The sequence below is a fragment of the Macaca mulatta genome, chromosome 3 (assembly GCF_049350105.2).
Source record: "Macaca mulatta isolate MMU2019108-1 chromosome 3, T2T-MMU8v2.0, whole genome shotgun sequence".
Lineage (NCBI taxonomy): Eukaryota > Metazoa > Chordata > Mammalia > Primates > Cercopithecidae > Macaca > Macaca mulatta.
This window is the reverse complement of record NC_133408.1, coordinates 115,672,922-115,697,274: the sequence shown is the minus strand read 5'-3', so window position 1 is coordinate 115,697,274 and position 24,353 is coordinate 115,672,922. Positions and strand designations below refer to the sequence as shown.

Below are 24,353 nucleotides of genomic sequence, written 5' to 3'. Positions count from 1 at the left end.
AGAACACACTTGGAACTAAAACCTTCTTTCACGGTACTCTTAATTATATTTCTTTTATTCCCCTTCTCCCCCATCAGATCCGAGTCTCCCAAGGCAAAGAGCCTATTCACCTGCTGAGTTTGTTCAAAGACAAACCGCTCATTATTTACAAGAATGGAACATCAAAGAAAGGAGGTCAGGCACCTGCTCCCCCTACACGCCTCTTTCAAGTCCGGAGAAACCTGGCATCTATCACCAGAATTGTGGAGGTAATGTCATGCATTCCATAAAACATGTCCTAGTTGTGGACTTCCCAATGGACCTGAGCCATCAGCAAATATTAGACTTTAAAAACTTGGCAAATAAAACCCCTTCATTTCTATAATTAATCCACTGTTCAAAATTTTAAAAACACTAATAGCAGGAGAGTTGAGTAAAAAGTAAAACTCTAGATATCAGGCCTCTCACATTTTTCAATTGCATTGAACCCAAACAAATAAATTTTTAAGAATACTATCACAAATTAGCTGTCAAAAGCATGAGGCTGCTTAAGCTCCATCTTGAAAGGCCTGAGGTGGATGGATCACAGGTGATGGTCAGGTGATTGACCACAGTGGAGACATTTGAGAGGGAAGGCCCTCGTTTGCACAAGTGTAACAAATATGGGAGGCATGTCCCACCACACTGGACCAGAACCGTAACTGAACTGGCCCCATGAGCTGTTTCTGACAGCAGCTGGGAGAGAAATCAGACCCCATGCCATGGTGCCATAAGATAAGGAGACCTCCAGGAATAGACAAGGCCAGTCTGCCCAGGTTTTTAAATAGCTAAGTGCTTTGACCTTAGGACAATCCTGTCACCCCAGTCACCATTGAAATCCAAGTCTTCCACATCACCCTTACACTGCCCGGCATACTCTGCATATCAAGCCTGGAGCTGTCCCTCAAACTCCCCCTCCATACAAGTCCATCAGCAGACCCTTGAAACCCGGGTTGGTCATCTCATCCCTCCACCTGTGACCTCTTCTCTAAGCCTCCCTCTCCCTGCACCTGATTTCTCTACGACTGTCCTCTGAGGACAGATTCCCCTGCAGACCTTCTCAAGTGGAACTTGTGTTTTCCCAAGGCCCACTCACCACGGCCTCAGGGATGGGGCTGGACAAGTTCCCCCACCCCGCTCACCCTTACCTCTTTGATTTTATCTTGCCTCTCTCCTTTGTATCAGACTTTCCCTCCTCCAGACCTCTTGTGCTTTCATAGACTGAACTGCCAGTCCTTCTCCTCTTCTTTGATGACTTCAGCCATTATCTCACTATTTCCATCTCTTTGGCTTCTCTCTTCCAGCAGTCTTTTGCTTGACCGCATTTCATCTCACACTCACATGGTCCTATACTAAATTTTGCCATTTGCAATAACTATAGCTCCTCAGAAATCTGTTCCAGTCATCTAATCTCTGACAACTCTCTCCTGTCCTTTGGCTCCTTTACTCTAGAATGCACATTCTGGCAATTCTCCAGGCCTATAGCTGAATCCATGAACCCGCTGCCTCCTTCACACCCCACCCTTCATGTCCTCCTTTCTCCCCACATCCCCAGCATCCCCTTCTCTCTACTGATAACTTTAATTTAGAGTTCACAGAGAAGATAAATCAGGCATAAATCATCTTATCTACTCCCCTGCAACTTTATCAATTTGTCTGCATCTATGTATATATTCTCTTTCCCTCCTGTTTTATGAAATAAATATCAAATTTGTATTTATATTTTTAAGTTAATAAATGTTTTATGTTAGGAATTTCCATATATGAAGTGTCTTATAAGTGATTATATACTATACATATTACATATATACTATTATCCATAAATTAGCAATGAATAATGTATTTGTATACAGTTATACATCAATAAATAGTTTATTAAATGTTTATTACATAGACTATCCCTCCTATCTAAGGCCCAATTCCTCCTCCGCCCACCTGGCCACCAACTTCTGTCTGGATCCTTCCCTTTCTTGCTTTCCTAAGAAATCTCCTGGATTTCTGTCTTTCCCGTGCATTTATTCCACTTCTAGTTCATCATGATTGCAAGCAGTAATCTCCTTTCATTCTGTATCATCAATTTATTTTTCTATGTGGAATCATTCACTTTGAACTACAAAGATGACTGTAACAAAAACCTCCTGTCATTTCTTTAAAAACTGTGTCTTGACCTTGACCATTACCTTCTCTAGCTACTGCATCATTTCTCTGTCCTTCTTAAGAGCACATATCATTGAAAGGTTTGTCTTGAGTGTTTTCACTCACTCATCATCTCTACTTTTTAAAGCCAGTTCTCTCTAAAACCACCTCAATCAGGTGTCCATCCCACTAGTCCACTGAATTGGTTTTTATCTAGTTTGCCGGTGACCTGCCGCATGCCACAATCAAAGGTCACTTTTCTGATCTCGTTTTTCTCAACTTCCCACTAGCATTTGCCAGTCAGCCTTTCCAGTTTTATTGAGCACTTCTTTTTTTCACTAGGTGAATGTATCCCCACACTTACCATGGTTTCTTCCTAACCTATCGGCCACTCCTCTTGGGCCAGTTTGCTGTGTTTTCCTCTTCTGTTTGACCTCTAAGTTCTTCAGCGCTCCAAGCCTCGGCCTTGGCCCCTTCACCATGGTCTCATTTAGTCATATAGTATAAATGCCAGCGTATGTATTGATCTCATCCAGAACCTTCTGTGCACGGATTCTTCTATGTTTAATTATGACTATTATTTTTTGACATTTAAAAACTATCAAAATGACATTTAAGCATTCATTATCTATGGGCATTCTCAGTTGATTTCAGATGGGAAAGTCAACCAAAATGCCCCATTCCTACATTCTGATTTCTTCCCCAGTGGACATTCCTTTGTGAGACCTCATCAGCTGCTTGCAGTGCATCTCTTTATTTCCTTGCGGCCTCTCAAACCAGCTTTCACATTCCCAGCCTCTCTGAAATGCACCAGTCAAGATCATTTCACAAGTCTTCCTGTCTTCATCTGCTGGCAGTCTAAGTCTTTATAAGGTTCTGTTTTAGATCTCATTTCCTGATCTCACACCAGTCTGGGCATAGATCTCTTGTCACCTTCTAGCCTTCATCCTGGCTCTTTCCTCTGGACCCATAATGAGATGTATATATTAGAAATTGGAAGCCCTGGAAGCCAGACTTGGTTCCTGTAATTCTCCATCATTACATCTGATAGATTCCTTTGAGCTTGGTCTGTGAGGCCTCATTCCTGCTGGGAGAGAATTTTTATCATTTTCCTGAATGTTCCCAATTCCTGGACATGCCTTTAAAACTTTCAACAATCGTTCCTTCCTCCTCTAGTGTTCTCTCCTTGGACGGGCTCCTGAGAAACCTGGTGATATTCAACTCTCCACATCGTGGATGCCTTCATCCTGGCAGTTCAGTGTAGATGGCCAAGCAGCATCATCTGGCACAGCAAATCACCCCTGCCTTCTTGAAGCATTTTCCTCACTTGGCCTCAAGATCACTACACTTTTGTTTTCCTCCTCCGTCTCAGCTACTCCCCCTCAGTCTTGCTTATTGGTTCTTCTTCCTCTTTCTGGAATCACATATCACACTTGTTCGACAATTATGCAGAAAGTCATGCCAGTGACATAGTAGCACAGTCATATGGTCAGAAAGGTTCTCACAGAGAAGGACACAGAGTCACAAATTCACAAGTGACACAGACCAAAGTGCTCCTACTCTAGGGTTTAAAACACCATAGTGGTGTCCCAGAGCTGCCCTGAATTAATTTCCTGGGATAGGGCAGAAGGCTATGTATGGTTTGCCACAGTCACAGCTTCTAGGACGTGTTTATTGAGGGAGCAGCAATGAATTTGAATCACTGTTTTATTTTTCTTTATATTCCAGGTTGATGTTGATGCACATTCACTGAATTCTAACGATGTTTTTGTCCTGAAACTGCCACAAAATAGTGGCTACATCTGGATAGGAAAAGGTGCTAGCCAGGAGGAGGAGAAAGGAGCAGAGTATGTAGCAAGTGTCCTCAAGTGCAAAACTTTACGGATCCAAGAAGGCGAGGAGCCAGGTGTGTGCTGTGGGGCCAAGGGCACTAACTAGATTTTATATTGATATGATTGCCAATCATCTTTTTTTCACCAAAAAGCCACTTTCTAACGGCTTATAAGAGTTAACAATCTCTCCATTAGTTGCAAAGGTGGGTGGGTGATGGTACCTGATTTCTTTAAGTAACTTCTCAACATTGAAACCAAGGTGAGATGATATTTGTTCATATAAAGCAACAGCAAGCATGTGTTCCTGAAAATGCACTGGATAACTCAGTGTGTTTTCCACAGAGGAGTTTTGGAGTTCCCTTGGAGGGAAAGAAGACTACCAGACCTCCCCACTACTGGAGACCCAGGCTGAAGACCATCCACCTCGGCTTTATGGCTGCTCTAACAAAACTGGAAGATTCATTGTAAGTGTCTTTAAAAACAGTGGGATAGGGCCGGGTGCAGTGGCTTGTGCCTGTAATCCCAGCACTTTGGGAGGCCGAGGCAGGCGGATCCCCCGAGGTCAGGAGTTTGAGACCAGCCTGACCAACATGGAGAAACCCTGTTTCTACTAAAAATACAAAAATTGGCTGGGTGTGGTGGTGCATGCTTGTAATTCAAGCTACTTGGGAGGCTTGAGGCAGAAGAATCACTTGAACCCAGGAGGCGGAGGTTGCAGTGAGCCAAGATCGCGCCACTCCACTCCACTCCAGCCTGGGCAACAAGAGCGAAACTCCTTCTTAAAAAAAAAAAAAAAAAAAAGGCGGGGGTTGGGGGCGGGCGCGGTGGCTCACGCCTGTAATCCCAACACTTTGGGAAGCCGAGATGAGTGGATCATGAGGTCAAGGAGTTTGAGACCAACCTGGCAAATATAGTGAAATCCCATCTCTACTACAAATACAAAAATTAGCCAGGCATGGTGGTGCGTGCCTATAGTCCCAGCTACTTGGGAGGCTGAAACAGGAGAATCTCTTGAACCCGGGAGGCAGAGGTTGCAGTGAGCCAAGATCATGCCACTGGCGTCACTGTGCTGCAGCCTGGACAACAGAGTGAGACTCCATCTCAAAAAAAAAAAAAAAAAAAAAAACCCAAAAAAGAGTGGGATAGAACCTAACAACACCGGGAGGGGCAGTCCCATGTGGCTCTGACACTTTCAGACGTGCTACTGTTCTGAATCTCAGTTTCTGCCTGCCTGCAAACCATGGTAACAACCTTTGCTCTACACAGGGTTTTTTTTTTTAACTTTTATTTTAAGTTCAGGGGTACATGTGCAGGTTCGTTACATAGGTAAACTTGTGTCGTGGGGATTTGTTGTACAGACTATTTCATCACCCAGTTATTAAGTCTAGTACCCATTAGTTATTTTTCCTGATTGTCTCACTCCTCCCACCCTCCACCCTTTGATAGACCCCAGTGTGTGTTGTTCCCCTCTATGTGCCCATGTGTTCTCATCATTTAGCTCCCACTTATAAGTGAGAACCTGCAGTATTTGGCTTTCTGTTCCTTACACAGGGTGTTTTTAAGGGTTAATGATGTAATTAATGTGAAAGCATTAATGTTGTGATTTCCTATATAGATTAAGCTGCTCTTAAAAGTACCAGCTACTTTACACCTGTGTGAGCATGCAGTTGCTGTATGAATAGATACGTGGTTAGATTTGTTAATTTAATAATTTGGCATTTTCTATGGGCAGCAATCATTATTTCTGATCGAAATATGTAAATTTTACATGTCAATTTCCCAGCGGAGTAAAAATTTTCACCATTTTGACTGAATTAAAAATATTATGGAAATATTATGATCATTGAGCAAAAATCACAGAAAGCTATCTATGCAGTTACAAATTAACTGACATCAACAGGAATGTTTTATTTCATAGTCAATTACAAGCTTTGACTTCCAGTCAGTCAGAAGTAAAATTAGAAGTATGTGTATGCATGTCTTAGTTCAAACTCCTATAACAAAAATACCATTGACTGTGTGGTTTAAACCACAAACATTTATTTTTCACAATTCTGAAGGCTGAGAAGTCCAAGATTAAGGCACCAGCAGATCTGATGTCTGGTGAGGGGACCACTTTCTAGCCTTCTTGTGTCCTCACATGGCCAAGAGAGCAAGCTCTAGCCTAGGTCTTTCCTTATAAGGACGCTAAGCAGGGGCACTGCACCCTAATGACCTCATCTGAACCTAATTACCTCCTAAGGACCCCACCTCCTACTACCATGCCATTGGGGGTTAGAGGTTTAACATAGGAATTCTGGGGGGAAACAAACATCCAATATAAAAGAATACAAGAGTGATTTTACACTGGGCTCTGAAATATCATCCTGAACCACAGCCTATCACCTAAATTTCAAAAAAAAGTTATACTTTCTCTGTTTCACATGCTAAGTTTTTGCTAAATTTTTCATTTAAAGAATGAATTCCTCTTTTATATGAAATTTGATCTACAGATTTTGGTCAACATGTCCTAGTGAACAAATGCAAACTTTATTTTTCAACACAGGAAAGAAAATTTCCCATGCATTTTGCCAGATATTTTGATTACTAGAAATAAAATTACTTGAGATGAAGTGGTTCAAGTCCCCCTTGAAGCTTATAAATAATTTGACCTACAAGTTAAAGATTTAAACAGTGCATTGAGATAAATATTTGGTTGCTGTATACCACAATTTGCTCACCTACTTTACAGGAAATCCCTGAACTTGCTATATTTTATGGATTTGTCATCAGAAAAATCTGCTGTTTTATTGTTTTAACTGGTAACTTGATATTGCATCCAAGCAACTTATTTTTCAGCATATGCTTCTATAATTTCTTATTATAATTATTTGTTAACATTGCTATAAATTAGATATTTGTTTCCAAGAAAGATGTATTTTACAAAAATAAGTACCTAGGCTTTGTTCTCAGTGTGTTTAAAAAAAAGAATTGTTAGTCTTTGGCTTTTTGTTATGCACGTATATTAGCCTTTAAGAGAAATATAAATTTCCTCTGCACCAACTCATTTTCTTGTTTGATGTTTGGAACCCCTTCCACTCCCTTTACAGTTTAAGGCAACGGATTGTTGCTAACAAGTATTTGATCTTAAAATTACTATCAGAAAGTAGGTTTTACACATGTAGATTCCTACAAGGCAGCTACAAGGCAGCAGAGCTTATTAGCTAAAAGTACAGCTTTTGGAACCAATCCGCCCATGTGCTGTCACTTACCTGGTGGTAGTACTTGCCGGCTCTGTGACTTTAGGCTGGTTACTGAGCCTATCTGGGCTGTAGTTGTCTCAACTCTAAAATGGTGGTAATCATAGTGCCTACTTCATAGGGTTGCTGTGAATATTAAATTAGCTGTTGCATATAAAAGATTAGAACAGTGCCTGACATCAAGTAAGTGCTATTTAAAGTTTTTCTTTTTAAAATCATTATGTGATTGGTATATGTCTTATAAAAATAATATAAATAAATCCTTTGCCCTCTAAATGGTCAAGGTTTTTTGTTTTATTTTGTATAACAATCTCAAAATCTCATCAGATTACAACAAACATGAATTGTCATGCTCAGATGTCTGCAGGCTGCCTGGAACTAGGTTCATCTATGCTGGGCGCATGTTTTGGGTTTATACATATTTTTCCAGTGACAAAGCCAAAGACACAAAAAGGCCCTTGCTGAGTCACCTTTGCTAATATGACATGGCCAAGGCCCCAGTGAGCTCCACAGCACTGCAGAGTCACATGCCAGAGGGAGTGAATAAAGAACTGGGAACCATAATCCAAACTCCTGCCTTAAGGATCCAGGGGGGTTTTCACCCACAATTGTCTAAAAATACCAAACTTTAGATTAATACATGCCCATTGGTATTGGGTGGATGAAGCTAACCCTCCCATTACCCTTTAATGCTATAACTATAATTTAACACAATTAAAAATAAAAATAAAAAAATTTGTACATGCAATATTATGTTATAATGTCATCTTATTGAAAATTTTTGATTTATAAAAATGACCAGGCCTATTAACTTTCTCTTTTTTTTTTTTTTTTTTTTTTTTTTGAGACAGAGTCTCCCTCTGTTGCTCAGGCTGGAGTGCAATGGCACAGTCTTGACTCACTGCAACCTCCACCTCCCAGGTTCAAGCAAGTCTCCTACCTCAGCCTCCTGAGTGGCTGGAACTACAGGCGCCTGCCACCACACCCGGCTAATTTTTGTATTTTTAGTAGAGACAGGGTTTCCCCTGTTGGCTAGGTTGGTCTTGAACTCCTGACCTCATGATCTGCCTGCCTTGGCCTCCCAAAGTGCTGGGATTATAGGCATGAGCCATGATGCTCGGCCCTATTGATTTTTTAAAAGTAATCTTGACCTACAAAATGAAAGATAATTTAATACTCGGACCATAAACTCAATGTTTTTAGGAACTAGATAGGCAACATAAATCTGTGAAACAATTAGTCATAAGGGACTGGAAGTATAGAGGATTGTGAGCAAATTGACTATATATGTGGGCATTCAAATGTGCCAACCTTAGGGATGAGATTTAGAAAATATGATTCAATATATAGTTTATTGAAATGCCAGGCTTGAGGATAGCTACCCGGGAAACACTAACTCCAAATGAATGGGGCCAGTGTTTTAAAGTGGAGGACTTAAAGTTTCACTGACAATAGGCAGAAACAGAGAAATTATAGCAGGCTTATGTAATTTTTTATATAAGTCCAGTGCATACTGACAGTGATTTGATTGGTTACAGATTGCTATTAATACTTTCCAAGGAAGAATACGTTCTTACTTTGTGAGGAGTGGTGATCTGAGGGGGGTCTTAGCTCTGCACCCTTTGGTCTTCCGAATTATTTGCAGAAAAAAAGGCAAAAGCTTGAGTGCATGCCTCAAGACTCAGGCCACATAGCCACATTCCTCTCAAAACTCAGAATAATTTAAGGTTCCACCAGCTTTATATTTGAATTATTTAATTTCACAAATGCAATGTTTATATTAAATACTGTGCTGGCCAAATAAAATACCACCAGTTTGTGATGCCAAATTAATGATCAATTATTTAAAATTTTATTACCCGAAAAAGAAGAAAAAAATTACTACCAAATTTTATTTTCATTATACTCAAAAAAAAAAAACAGGGCATTTGTATCCTATGTATTGGAAAAATCACTGCTTTACTGTTTGCTCATATAGCTTTTTATACCTTTCAGATTGAAGAGGTTCCAGGGGAGTTCACCCAGGATGATTTAGCAGAAGATGATGTCATGTTACTAGATGCTTGGGAACAGGTACAACTACATTTTGTTCATAACAAGAGAATGCATTCTTGGTTGAAAGATGACAGAACTTGCTTTGAGAAATGGTAAATCTAGATATAAATGAGCCTAGAGATTTAGGCTGTATTAAAAATACACACACATTTGGTAAAAAATGAAACTAATACATATGGCAAGTTGATTTCTTCCTATGAAAATAATTCCAGAGCTACCATCTTTGGCTTTACAGTTATAGGCAAAAAAACCTGTTATTTTTCATTTATTTGTAAAAATTATTCATTCCTAATTTGTTTATAATTCATTTAATAAGTGTATTCGTGTGTACAGTGTCATGGGGGTACAATGCCATTGAGGAAACCAACATATTCAAAATTTCTCTTGAAATTTGACAAGAAGTCATGGGTGCCCCTCCCCTGGGGAAGAAACAGGCAGAATAGTTTTGAATCTACACAGTAAAATATGTTACTGTTTTATTTATCTTAATTTTCAAGGAAATTAACGGTGATTTGACATGCCACATCTGATAGGTTTTTAACCTCTATGTAAATTAACAGTGAAAGAGAAAAGTAAATATATTATGAACTAAATTATATAGAACAAGTGTGAAATGCTTATCTGAATTAGGCCTAGTCTTAGAGGCAAGCACAGAGATTGTTCCTTTTAAGTTTGTTCCCAACTGATAAACCATTCAGTTATATCACACCCTCGCTTCTGATCTACAATGACCATGTTTGACTTGAGGGCCCAGCCTCAGATTCTTGCCAAGTGAATGGAGTACTTATTTCTAGATGAGATTTAAATCTCCAAGTCAATAAAACACTCTTGTGTATTTAAGAATTAAAGAAGAATTACATTTCCTTGTTCAGATATATATTTAATTTTTCTCATTTGTAGTCAACTCTTGTTTCTGTAATCATGGATGCTTTTTAGAATATTTACCAAGCCACATTTCATTTTTTAAAGTCATACTTTTTATTTACATTACCATGCTGTCATGGTTTGTTCTGTGCCCTGCACACGAATATTTCAGCACTTTCAGTATGAATTAGAATACAGTCTAAACATAACTGATCAAAATTGCTCTGCCACAAGTGATTTTAAAGTGGTTTCAATATAAGGTAATTCAGGAAATTTTTTCAGCATTAAAGTACCCCCACCCACACATTTGACAAGGAGAAGGATATATACAGATTGTATAATTATATAATTATATCAATTTTTTAAAAAAAATTGCTATTTAAATACTAAACATTATAGCATTTTTACCAACATCTTATAGGGAGGGCACGCTACTAGAAGAGAAAAACACTAACCTTAAGTCAGAGGTTCCTGGAGGGAGTCTGGGATCACCCACAGACAAGCTCTGTGTCTACATGTAGTCCCTTCCAGCCAAGATCCACGTCTAGGAAATGGGGATAATGACTGTGTAAGGGCCCAGGGAAAATTTCCCCTTCACTCTCCAAAGGTTCATACAAAAATCAGTTGATAAAAGGCAGATTAATAGGAGAAAAGGCATACAAATATATTAATGTGCACAGGAGTCATACAGAATGCAAGAATTGAAGAAATGGCTGGATGGTTGATGTTTTTGTACCATTTGGAAGTTACAGAAAGAATGGGGGATTGGAGGATGGCAAAACTGGTTATGGGAGAAGAGGCCTGGCTAGGAAAGGTGGTCTTGTTATGAATAAAACCTCACATAAAGTATAGATGGTAAATGTTTCTTTCAGACCTTTATGGGTGTGAGACTCTCAGTTAATCTTCCCTAGATCCCGAAAAGGGAGGGCCTCAGAGAAAGCCCGGCTGCACCAATGCAGATTCTCTACAGATGCAGCTCTTCCCCCACAAAAGGCAGCTTTGCAGGACTATTTCTCTTTGCAAGCCCTCTGAACAGCCATCTCAAAATATGTCAAAGAAGTGTATTCGGAGGTGAAATATTTTGGTTTCCTTCGACTGACTGCTGTCACACCCTAGGGGGTGGATGAAAAAAAAAATCCACCCAATCTGTTGTTTTTGTGAAAGATCACTTTACAAACTAGAAAATACCATGTAAACATAAAATATCCAAGTGTGAAATCTGAAGTGAAACTGGCTAAATGTAAGTTTAGGTGTCTCCTGATGAGTGTGAACACTGGGAAAGTGATGGTACCTTTCTGGGCCACTGCCTCCACATCCCTAACTTCTGCGGATGTTGTGAAGATTCAATGAGCAGTGTGTGCGTGAAGCACTTTACACAGGGCCTAGCCTGAGTCAACATCCCAGAAACCATACGTATTGTTATTGTTTCATTTTTCAGATATTTATTTGGATTGGCAAAGATGCTAATGAAGTTGAGAAAAAAGAATCTCTGAAGTCTGGTAAGCTCAATTGATGGACAATTATAGCAGTAACTGGGCACCATTATGACCGAGTGTCTGACTGCTCTTTGCCACCATGTCTTACAAAACTACATTTCAAAATCAAGAAGTAGCTTAGCATTCCTCCTCAAAACTAAAGAGTAATGGGATTTTTTGAACTGGAGAATTTCCAGATGGGCACAAGAAAAAATATGTTTTGTTATCTAATTTAGAATAGAATTATATCAATTTAACCAGAAAAACTTAAATTCATTTCAACCCTTGTTTTATTATGATAAGAGTAAAACCTCCATTACTGTGATAAGCCAGATTTTTTAAACTTCCTTTTGACTAAAGCTGTTCTTTCTGGCACAATTTTCCTTTTACTGAAAAGTGTAACAATAATTATGCCACCAGAACAATTCTATAAAACTTGGAATTTTTTCGGGCATTGATGAGACTCGCATGTTGCTTTTCATGGCAGATGAGAGAAATCAAAAAGAAATTGTATTTGTCTACCTGGTCAATGGCAATTTAATTTATCACTTTCATTTGAAGAACTGTATTCGAAGAATTTTCATTTTCAATGTGGCCAATATTTATTTGTTCTTCTGGAAATTTAATTTATTACTTTTATTCGAAGAATTTTCAATCTGCAGTTACTTTAGTTTAACCCAAACTAACCGAATTTATGTGTCTTTACAACTGTTTTTAGCCAAAATGTACCTTGAGACAGACCCTTCTGGAAGAGACAAGAGGACACCAATTGTCATCATAAAACAAGGCCATGAGCCACCCACATTCACAGGCTGGTTCCTGGGCTGGGATTCCAGCAAGTGGTAAACTGGTGTTTGTAAAAAGCAAACAAACATTACAAGGCAGTTATCTCATTGCTCTTTTGGGAGAGGAACAGGAAAAGCTTTTTGTTTATTTGTCTTTAGAAAATTAAGGCCGGGTGCAGTGACTCACATCTGTAATCCCAGCACTTTCGGAGGCTGAGGCAGTCGGATCATTTAGGGTCAGGATTTCGAGACCAGCCTGGCCACCATGGCGAAACCCTGTGTCTACTAAAAATACAAAAAAAAATAAAAATAGCTGGGCATGGTGGCGCATACCTGTAATTCCAGCTACTTAGTAGACTGAGACCGGAAAATTGCTTGAACCCAGGAGGCTGAGGTTGCGGTGAGCCGGGATCGTGCCACCACACTGCAGCCTGGGCAACAGAGACTCTGTCTCAAAAAATAAATGAATAAATAAAAAATAACCTCAACCAAATGCCTATTTTTTAATGCTTAATTTTGGTTTGAAATTCTTCTTAAACTGGAGCTTTCTTACGTTAATACATTCAAATAACCTGAAGGAAACTTTCATTATGGGCCAATATTAGCTCTTCTGGAAACTGATTTATATCTTTTTTATGACCTTTCAAAAGTAAAATACTATGCATAATCTAGAGAGATTTGTCAGATAGGAAATTTTATAATGCATTAGCCATTAGTCAAACTTGCTTTTTAACATGCCAGAGAAAAAGTTGTAATGCCTTGGAAGTTTTTCTCTTTTCTATAGATTGTGTTCAAATGATTTGTATACTTGCAATAAGGTTTATGTTAAAGTGGCTTTAACAATTTGTTGCTATTTTCCTTCTTTAGTCAATGTGACTTTGATGCCATTAACTCCTATGTGTTATTTTCTAAGAGAAATTTTATCTTTTTTTAAAACCTTATTAAAAGTCTTTGAAAGCACAGCTCTTTCATGACAAAATGAATTGCATTGTTATCCACTTAGATAGATAGATATTTGACAGTACATGTTTAATATCACAAAAGATACATACAGAAAAACTTCACTAATGCTGTCTTTAATTATTAAAATACATCTCTTTGAAAGTTTTGTGTTATGACATTTTATTCAAATTTGATGAGTTAATTACACTATTAATTTTAAGGTCAAATACATCTATGCATAAGTAGATTTGAGTTTAATATTTCTTAATTCATCCTCATTAAGTGGTCAAAATTAAACAGCTGTTCATGGTCAGATCATTATGAAAATTTTGAAATATGAGATTGCATGTGAAACACAGGTCCCCAGAAAACAGGAGTTGGGACAGAATCTGGAGCCCCAGTAAAGTAGGAACTGAATTTGGTCATTGGATAGAGGACTGGGTAGTTGAGGAGGGGAAGCTGCATTTCCATGGGAAGAAGAAACGAAGCAGGGAAGTGATCTGAGGAGTTTTTACCTTTTCTCTGGGGAAATGAAGGGCATATGTGTTTCAAATTGAGTCCTGGTATGGAGAAGTGGGCCCAGTTTTATTATGGCCTAATAGTGAATGCTCCCGTGAAATCCTGGAGCTTGCATAGGAGGTAAGGAAGCAGAGAGAAGCTGTACTTCAAGGCACTATTCATTCAAAATGTCTATTCAGTATCAGGCACTATTTCAGGCACTTTGGACTCAACATGAATGAAACAGACAAAATCTAAACTTTTATGGAGTTTATATTCTAGGGAAGAGAAAAAAAACAAAAAGCAAAAACAAATCAACACATAGAGATATTATAAAATACATTAGAAGATATGCCCTGTGGAGAAGAAAATTTAGGAAAGGAGCTAGGCAATACTAATAGTATGGTCAAGGGAAGCATGGTTAAGTAGGCGATATCTAAACAGAAAATCGAGGCCAGGCACGGTGGCTCACGCCTCTAATCCCAGCACTTTGGGACCCTGAGGCAGGTAGATCACTTGAGGTCAGGAGTTCGAGACCAGCCATGGACAACATGGTGAACCCCGTCTCTACTAAAAATATAAAAATTAGCCAGGCGTGGTGGCATGCTTCTGTAATCCCAGCTACTCAGGAACCTGAAGCAGGAGAATCGCTTGAACCTGGGAGGCAGAGGTTGCAGTGAGCTGAGATCACGCCATTGTACTCTAGCTTGGGCAATAAGAGTGAAACTCTGTGTGAAAATAAATTAAAAAAAAAAAAAAGAATCGATAGCGAGTGGGGAGTGAACCTCAGGGTTACAACCAGGCCGAAGGAGTACCAACAGCAAAGGCCTTAAAAGGAAAGCATGCCTAGTAGAATGGGCTGAAGTCTAAAGAAACAGGGAGATTCCACAGGGTTCTCTTCTACTGTCACCACTGCACCAGAAAAAAAATCATTGCAGCCTGAGCTGTGAGAATACTGCTTTTCCAAATCCCAAACCCAGGGAATCAGAGGCCGTGATGGTAACAAGACAGCAGCATCAGGCTGGGCGGTGGCTCACGCCTGTAATCCCAGCAGTTTGGGAGGCCGAGGTGGGTGGATCACGAGGTCAGGAGATTGAGACCACCCTGGCTAACACGGTGAAACCCTGTCTCTACTAAAAATACAAAAAATTAGCCGGGCATGGTGGCGGGTGCCTGTAGTCCCAGCTACTCAGGAGGCTGAGGCAAGAGAATGGCATGAACCCAGGAAGCAGAGCTTGCAGTGAGCTGAGATCACGCCACTGCACTCCAGCCTGGGCAACAGAGCAAAACTCTGTCTCAAAAAAATAAAAAATAAAAAGACAGCAGCATCAATAGCACAAGCACTGTGGGAAGGAAGTACCTACGCCCATTGCCCAGCCTGACCAGTAGAGGTGAACACAAATTGTCAGCAACTATAGCCGCTATTGCAAGAATACTTATGAGCCCTATGGAGTTGGCATTTTAATTTCACAACTAAAGCTGATGTGGCTTGAAGAAACATCTGCAACACAAGTAAAATCCAGATAAAACAAAAACAAAACCTACTTCTAAAAAGGTGAACATTTGCGGGATTAAAGAAAATTATTCTAGAGAGTGTTCCGTTGTTCAATGATACTGTGTAGTCCTAAAACTCAAATTACATGTAATTCCTTATAGAAATTAGTCCTTTGGAATTGAAATGCAGTTTCATATAGCCTAATTAATAAATGGAAAAGTTTTATAATTACTTTCTTATTTTTCTTTGGTGAAGCTAATATTAATTTTTAATATGAAATATCAGATTTCTTTTTTCTCTGCTTTTACTCGTGGATTTTGGGGATCAGAAACCAAAACAAATGTATTTATCCTCAGCTACCAGTGCTTTACAGACCCTTTCTTGCCCCAAACAATATAGCACACTCCTAGTTGTGTGAAATTTGTGACTAATAAACACTATATATATATGGATATATATATATATATATATAAATGAATCCAGAAAAATCAAGTACTAATCAGAAATAATTAATCTGGTAAGAAATAATAAACTGGGCACAATGGTGTGTGCCTGTAGTCCCAGTTACTTGGGAGACTGAGGCGAGAGGAAGTTTAAGGCTGTAGTGAGCTATGATAGCAACTGTGAATAGCCACAGTACTGCAGCCTGGGCAACAGAGTGAGATTCCATCTCTACAAAAACAAAAATAAAAATAATTTTTAAAAGAGTAGCACATCTCAAGAATTAAAGAATCAAATTATGGCATTACTTTGAGCAAAAAACCAGGAAACACAGTTCCCAGGTAAAATCAACAATTGTTTTATGGCCTTAGCTATCATTTGTTTGCTTTGTTTTGCAAGACAATCAGTAAACTGACTTCAAAACAATTTCTGGATTGTATAGGTTATTCAGAGGGATATAATTCTAATCAAAATGAAGAAAAGAATAATAATATTCACTATATATACAGGATGGGTGTGTTGTAATTTTTTAATGTATTTTCAAAAATTGTTTGCCTTGCTCTATCATCTTATTTTCTCTTCACTATGTTGACTCCCCTTTTAATTTTAAAGACTTATGTTAGATTTTTTAAAGTATGATATGTATTATGCATATTCTCTAAAAAAAATTTTTTTATTAAATACCAACTGAGCTTATTGTGCTACCTAAAATATTCATGATGCAATGCTTTGGTCTTAAAGGAAAAACAAAAGTTGGATCCACATCTTACTATATGTGCCTGGATAAATTTCATGTAGTTCACAAATTTTAATGTGAAAATGAAACATGAAAATAATGGGAGAATACACGGAATTACATTGGAAGAGGGAAATCATCTCATAGTAGCTTACAGAATAAGAAGAAAATCAGCAAGAATCTAAAAGACTTGAACAATACTTTCAACCAACTTAACTGACTTGATATTACTGAACACCACCAATAATACCAGCATGTATATTTGTTTTTTAAGGGAACTTGAAATATTTACCAAGAGAGAAAATATTCTAGGCCATAAAACAAATGCCAACAAATTAAAAAGATGAAATCATACAAACTGTGCCTCTAATTACAATGGAACTAATTGAGAAATCAAAAACAGATATCTGGCAAGTCCCCAAATTTGGGTAAAAGAAGAAATCACAAGAGAAATTAGAAAATTTTTAAAAGGAAATTTATAGCATTAAATGCTTACATTAAATAAATAAAAAGCCCTCAAATCAATAATCTAAGTTCTTATCTTATGAAATTGAAAGATGACAAATTATACCCAAAATAAGCAGAGAAAAGGGAATGATAAAGAATAGATTTTTTAAAAACTAGAAAAAATAAAGTCAAAATTTGGTTCTTCTGAATCATAAAATGATAAAATTCTAGCCAGACTAATAAGATAAAAGGGGGGAAACATAAATTACTAATATAAAGATTAAGAAGGATACCACCACTGATCCTATGGACGTTAAAATATGTAAGAGAAATAATTTATGCCAATAAACTTGACATTGATAAAATGGATTCATTGGGAGGCAGAAACTACTAAAGCTAACTCAAGAAGACATGGACAGATAATCTAAGTAGGAATATGCATGTGCATGTGCACACACACACACATACACACACACACATTAAAGAAATTAAATTAATCCTAGCAGTTTGTGAGGGCAAGCCAGGTGGATCACTTGAGCCCAGGAATTTGAAATCAGCCTAGCAACATGCAAAACCTCATCTCAACAAAAAATACAAAAATTAGCTGGGCATGGTGGTGAGTGCCTGTGGTTCCAGCTACATGGGAGGCTGAGCTGGGAGGATCACTTGAGCCCAGGAGGTGGAGGTTGTAGTGAGCCAAGATTGCACCACTGCACTCCAGCCTGGGCAAAAGAAAAAAAGGAAATAAAAAAGAAATTATAGTCAAACTTTTTTTTTTTTTGAGACTCCAGGATTTTCCTCTGTTGCCCAGACTGGAGTACAGTGTCGCAATCACATGCACTGCAGCCTGGACCCCGTGGACTCAAGTAATCCTCCCACCTCAGCTTCCCAAGTAGCTGGGACTCACAGGGACATGCCACCACACCTGGCTAACTTGTTTTTAGGTTTTGCAGAGATGGGGCCTTGCTATGTTGCCCATCCTGTTCCGGAACTCCTGGGCTCAAGTGATCCTCCCTCTTCAGCCTCCCCAAGTGCTGAGATTAAAAGTGTGAACCACAGTGCCCAGTCTAAACATCTCACAGAGAAAAAGCCAGGCCTGTTTGCGCTTCACTGGTGATTTGTGTTAAACTTTTAAGAAAGTTTACCACAGATTGGGAGGAAAGTAATAAGAAAGTAATAAAACCAGTATTCCTCATAACATGGATGTAAAAATATTAAAAGTTTATCAAATTGAATCCAGCAATATATAACTTGGTTTTATCCCAGGAATTCATTTTAACATTTAAAAATTAATCAATAACTTTCCATATTAACAGACTAAAAACCATTTGAACACCTGAATAGATACAGAAAAGCAGTTGATAAAATTCTGCAACCATTCATAGTAAAAATTCTCAGCAAAGTAGGAATAGAATGGAAGGTCTTCCATCTTAAAAAGAGTATCCACAAAAAATGTACAGCTGACAGCATACTTCAGAATGGAAAATTAAATATTTTGCACTAAGATCTGGAACAAGAGATGGATGTTTGTTCTCACCTATTCTGTACTTTGCAGGAGGTCCTAACATATCTAACAAGGCAGTTTCTCAACCTTGGCACTATAGACACATAAATAATTCTTTATTTTGGGGGGGCTGCCTGTTTATTATAGAATGTTTAGTAACATTGCTGGCCTCTGCTTGCCAGATACCAGTGGCATCCTCCTCTCCCAAGACCTTCCCTTTTAGTTTGTGTCCACTTTCTACATCTTCAAAGCCAGCAAAATAGCATCTTCAAAATCTGTGTCTTCCTGTCTGGCCTCTGTTTCTGTTGGTTACATCCCCTTCTCTGTCTCTGATTCTCCTGCCTCCCTCCTTCACTTATAAGAACCTTTTGCTTACGTTGTCTAATGGTCCAATGGATTATTGAGCCATCAGATAATGCAGGATAATCTCCTCCATCTCAAGATCCTTAATTTAATCACATCTGCAAAGTCCTTTTTTTGGCATGTAAACTAACATTCACAGGTCCTAGACATCTTTGTCACAGTATGTAGACATATTTGGTGGGATGCTATTCTGCCTGAGTAAAAAGGTGTACAGTGAAGCTAGCATTCTAGTCAGTTGGTATATTGGGTAGAAGCCGATATCTTGAAAAGCTGGTCAATATTCCCTCTCTTCCATTAACTCTACCATCAGGCTAGACCTCTATCTATCTATCTATCTATCTATCTATCTATCTATCTATCTACCTATTTATTGAGACAGGATCTCACTCGGTTGCCCAGGCCAAAGTGCAATGGTGTGCTCATGGCTCACTGCAGCCTCGACCTCCCCAGGCTCAGGTGATTCTCCCACCTCAGGCTCCTAAGTAGCTGGGACCACAGGTGTGCACAACCACTACTGGTTAATTTTTGTATTTTTTTTTTTTTTTTTTTTTGTAGAGACAGGGTTTCATCATGTTGCCCAGGCTGGTCTTAAACTACTGGCCTCAAGTGATCCTCCTGCCTTGGCCTCCCAAAGTGCTGAGATTACAGGCATGAACCATTGCGCTGGGCTCCTCATTTCTAAAATAGAAAATAATTGGGCCAGGCATAGTGGCTCATGCCTATAGTCCTAGCATTTTGGGAGGCCGAGGCAGGAGGATCACTTGAGCTCAGGAGTTTGAGACTAGCCTGGGCAACATGGTGAAGCCCCAACTCTACAAAAAATACAAAATTTAGCCAGGTGTGGTGGTGCATACCTGTGGTCCCAGCTACTTGGGAGGCTGAGGGGAGAGGATCCCTTCAGTCTGGAGGTGAAGGTTGCAGTGAGCCATGATCATGCTGCTGTACTCCAGCCTGGGCAATAGTCAGAGCCTGTCTCAAAAAAACAAATAAATAAATAAAATAAAAAATAGCAACTTTGGGAAAAATATAGTCAATATTTCATCTCTTTCATAATCCTTGAAAAATTTCTGTTCTTGCTTCAATCTGACAATCTTTCATACTTGGGCAGAAATAAAAACCTCATATACTGGGTTCATATAAGGCTATTGCTATCTACACAATTACAGTAACACTACCTGAAATACAAAAGTGTATGTGGAACAATTATGGAAACAAGAGAGTACATAGGATATTTCAGTTGAGTTAAACCAAAAACAAAATATTTTAAACTAAGGATCTAATTTCATAAGATTACTTTGAGCTTTGGATTTTGAGAGTGATATTTTTCTATTCTCAGTTACAGGATATCTGTAGATGTTATGTATTTTACAATCCAGGAAGGACATCGCTGGAAAGATAACATTCTCAGCAGGTCATCAGTCAGGGTTAGCCAACAGGCTTCTAATGGTACATACTATTTCACTCAGGTTTGATAAAGAGAAATCATTATTTTGAGATTTCTACTTCTGAATACAAATGTGCTTCAAAAAAGGTCATGTTTTATAAGGTCAAGTATTATTTTTCGTGAACTTTTATGGAGGGCACCAGAGCGAACATTTATTTTACAGTCCTTGAATCAGCTGCTTATTTCTGTCTGCATTCTATTCTTTCCTTTGTAATGTCTCAGGCCCCATGAGGTCATCAGTAACTCAGAACAAAAAGCTTATATAATGCTTAACTGGCCTCTCTAAAATCCATACATCGATGATTTCTGATGACACTGCTAAAGAGAATAGGTCACCATCAAACATAGCTATAAATATTTATCAAGGAATTTCATAAATTATATGAGAGCAAATCACCTCATACTTCAACACCAAAACTGCCACAAGCCCAGAAGAATGTGTAGGCAGAAATGGTCACCGAATAGTGATTCCCCAAATTTTAATGAAAAAAAGTTAATAAGAAAAAAACCTGAAAATTATGTCCTATTTCCTAATAAGGATTGCAGGTATTCTATAGCTTGCAAAAATATGTTACGCTCCTAAAATTTTGAGCTTTATGTGTTTTTAAAAAATGTATTTTATACTCATTGGATTTTAAGGTAACAAGTGAGACCAAAAATAAAGGGCATAATTTCATTCAATTATCCAGGCATGGCTTTTCTGCCCGCAGGAAAGTAAACTTTCAAGTAAATCTTGGTGGAACCAGATTCTTTCCTGGGTATTCCCAAGATGACACTTAATAGCCAAATATAACTGACAGATAACTGATACTGTTGGAGTTCCATTGCTTTGTCTGAAAGCAGTGTGGTTGATTCCAATAGCAATGCAATACTATAGAACACTGCATGGTGTCTTGATAGGTCCTTTAATTAAAAGACCAGATACAGGGCCAGATATACTAGGTGAACCACTTCATTGCTTTTTGATCTTAGTTTCTCTAATGGTTAAGCATGTATTTTCCTGACTACTCACCTCACAGTCTTTCACGGAGGAGTGTGAATGCTGGGAAAGAAACCAGAACAGCTGCTGGAAGTCAGGAGGAAGTAGTTGAGCTGCTACCCCCGGCTAAGCCAGCTGAAAAGAGAAGGAAGACATGAACAAGAGCGTGGCACAGTGTCAGAATATACATAATATGAAGACAGAGAAACTTTCTGAACAAAGCCAAATTAAACCAACATGTCAAAAAGTGGATATGACGAGGAAAGGAGTTATAAGCATAAATGTTCAATTACTCATGGAAATGTTCTGGAAAACAAAAGGGGGTGAGGAGGTAGTGGGAAAAAACTCAACGATTGCCCAAAATAAATAATAAATAAAACAAGAATGCTGATGAGGGTAGGGTGATGATGGAAAAAATTGAATGCCAGAAACTATTGCTCGTTTGTAGTACTTTGTGCTTGATGAGGTTTATTATATATGCAGAGGTGAGAAGTGAAAAATAGGATGAAAAACACCTGTGTAGAAGTTAGGGGAAACTCCTTCAAAACATAAAGACAAATTTATCTCTTATAATAATATTATAAGCTGTTTTACATATTTACTATTCCCACCTTTTGCATTTACTATAAATAGACTATTTATAGTAAAGAAGACTTCTGCCATCAACACATCAATAAGAAATGTAGATTTTATCGAACATTCCAGTAAGTAAAAGGTAAAAGTTTACAGAGATACTTTCCCTTAAAAAAAAAAAAAAGTGTGACTTGAATGACAAAAAAATTAAAAAGCTGAATGTATTGCAAATAAAAATATTTTAATTGATTGGCGAATTGGTGCTGATAAACAGTCTGAATATTTAAAAGTATGAAAAGTAGATAAAAAATGTATAATTTTTATGTAACCTAGGAGCTAAAACTATTGTTTCTAAATATGCATGCCATTCTTCCCAACAGATGTGAAAAATCTGCTAAATGATCTCCATTATCCATTCTTCTCTTTCCTCTTTTAGTAACAGAAACCCTGCCTGCATATCCTAATAGGTCACATTCCCTGGCAGTTAAAATGTGGTCATCTGACTAAATTCAGGCCAATGACACACAAGCAGAAGTTCTATGAGTTATGAGGGCAGATTTCTTGTCACCTTCTTAAAAAGGAAGCTCTTTGTCCTCCACTTCTCTATTCCTTTCCCACTGGCTGAGAAATGATGAGAGCTGGAATAGCCACTTTGAGGCCAGCGATGGAAACCACACATAGCAGATGGCAGAGCTTCCCTGTTATAACTCGATGTGCTCATTTTACGACTGAGAGGCAAGGGCACACTTATTCCATTTTATTGAATAAAGTGTTGCATGGCAAAGAAAAATAAATTTGTAAAGACTGATAAAAAAAATATTTTACCTTGTTTCAGCCAGTGCATTTCAGAATCTCATTGTTAAGCAGTTTAGTCTGTACCCTAATTAATATAAAAACTAGTATCAGAAGTGGGATGTTCTTTAAAAATGTCCTAGTTCTGCCTTACTTGTAGACTTGCTGAGAATGAATAAGTAAATTTTGTGAGCTGGGAGGCCAGTCATCCCTTCTATGATAAAACATTAAGTAAAAATTTTAACAGTAGTTATAAAGCCTCTATTTCCTGGAAGACAGGTTTGGAAAATTCAGGATATTAATGTATATTGGTTGTTCCTTGCTGCTCTTAGCAATGTGCTATAAGACAGAGAGTAAGGCAGGCAAAAATTAATCAATTTAATGCAGAGATGAAAGGGAATATAATCCTACTCCATTATCAGCAGATGGCAAGCAATCTAAATTGACTGAAGGATTAGTAACTGGGAGAACTCAACTGTTTCTATGAAGAAAATAACAGTAGTTATGTTGTTACTCAGGACCTTGCTCAAGAGCCTTCCCTTAAGTGTTTGCAACCAAAAATAGAGACCAATGCAGACACAAAATCAGCTTAAGGATGTTGTTTCCCCACCAATGTAGCTGCTATTAATATGAGGGAGAGAGTGACAATAGCATTGTTATATTCAGATAAAGCCTTTGTGGTTTCTTTCATATACAACTGCCTGGAACCAAATAGATCAGGAGTCAACTGTGGTTTTGAGCATACCGTATTCCAAAAAACTTGCAAACCTAGTTTACAATGACATGTGAATGTGTAATCATATAGCATCGCCTAAAACTTTAACCTGAATCAGCAGAGAGTTAAGAAACTTATGCTGTCTTCAGCTCAAAACCTAGAATTGCTTGGCCATTATCACATCTAAAGTGGAAAAGAAGCTATGCCTTAGCATTCACTGTAGATGTGCCCCAAAGGATTGTGGACAGGGAGCAATTTCCCTAAGGGCAAAGCCAGGAGATCAAAAAGACAATGGACAGGGGAGTATCCCAGGGAGCAGAGCCAAGTTCAAGTAAGTTAATGACTTCAAGCTACATACTGGCAAGTAGCCACTAGAGAATCCTAGCAATTTTTGTCCTGCAAGATTTCAGTAAAGCTACAGACAAGTGGGTTTTTATGTTTCCCATTCTTCCCTTTTCCAAGTAATAGTTTTTATCGCAGTTACCCTGATTATATTCCATTCCATTCTATTATATTCTTTCATTCTATTTTATTTCCAATATACCATTGTATATCAGTATATACTAATACACTGAGTGGCAGTTACATTATCTACTAGTCTATATAGGTCATTGAAAAAGAAGAAGCTACATTAGGACTCATGGAAAGAACTTTGCCTCATGTAGAGATTCTAGATTCTTAGCCAAAAGCTCAGAATTGTTGGGTCCTAAAGGATGAACAATGTAGTCCAACAGTTCATCCCACATGAATTTTTTTCATCCTTCACGTGGGATGAAAAAACTAAAGAGACAACTGACATACCACATAAATGGACTATGGTAGAAACTGCTGTCCCTTAGTATTGAATATCTCCATTTTCTTTTAATCATAGAATTCACTGTTTTCTAGCAGATAATGTGGCTGTCCAAGCAGACTTGATATTTCTTAGCCTTACTTCAACTTGATTATGACCATGTGACCCAATTCTGACATTTGCCTAAAGGAACATTTACCTAAAAAGGCATTTTCTTGCTATAGCAG

The 24,353-nt window shown here is 38.2% G+C and overlaps 1 protein-coding gene and 1 long non-coding RNA gene across 4 annotated transcripts in view; one reads left to right on the top strand and one right to left on the bottom strand.

The window, feature by feature from the left end:
• SCIN (scinderin) overlaps positions 1-13,508 on the top strand; it is an 85,192-nt gene extending 71,684 nt beyond the window's left edge. Inside the window, exons 11-16 of the mRNA XM_001082780.5 lie at positions 78-248; positions 3,883-4,060; positions 4,329-4,450; positions 9,221-9,298; positions 11,583-11,643; positions 12,338-13,508. Coding sequence (XP_001082780.1) covers positions 78-248; positions 3,883-4,060; positions 4,329-4,450; positions 9,221-9,298; positions 11,583-11,643; positions 12,338-12,465 — 738 coding nt within the window. The 3' untranslated portion in view covers positions 12,466-13,508. The remainder of the gene's footprint in view (positions 1-77; positions 249-3,882; positions 4,061-4,328; positions 4,451-9,220; positions 9,299-11,582; positions 11,644-12,337) is intronic.
• The window catches only part of LOC106997524 (uncharacterized), a 77,631-nt gene that overhangs the window by 14,773 nt on the left and 38,505 nt on the right, over positions 1-24,353 (bottom strand). For all 3 annotated transcript variants that reach the window (XR_013415917.1, XR_013415918.1, XR_013415919.1), the window contains exons 2-3: positions 21,287-21,388; positions 10,600-10,688 (exon numbers count right to left, since the gene is read on the bottom strand). This is a non-coding gene — a long non-coding RNA (uncharacterized LOC106997524). The remainder of the gene's footprint in view (positions 1-10,599; positions 10,689-21,286; positions 21,389-24,353) is intronic.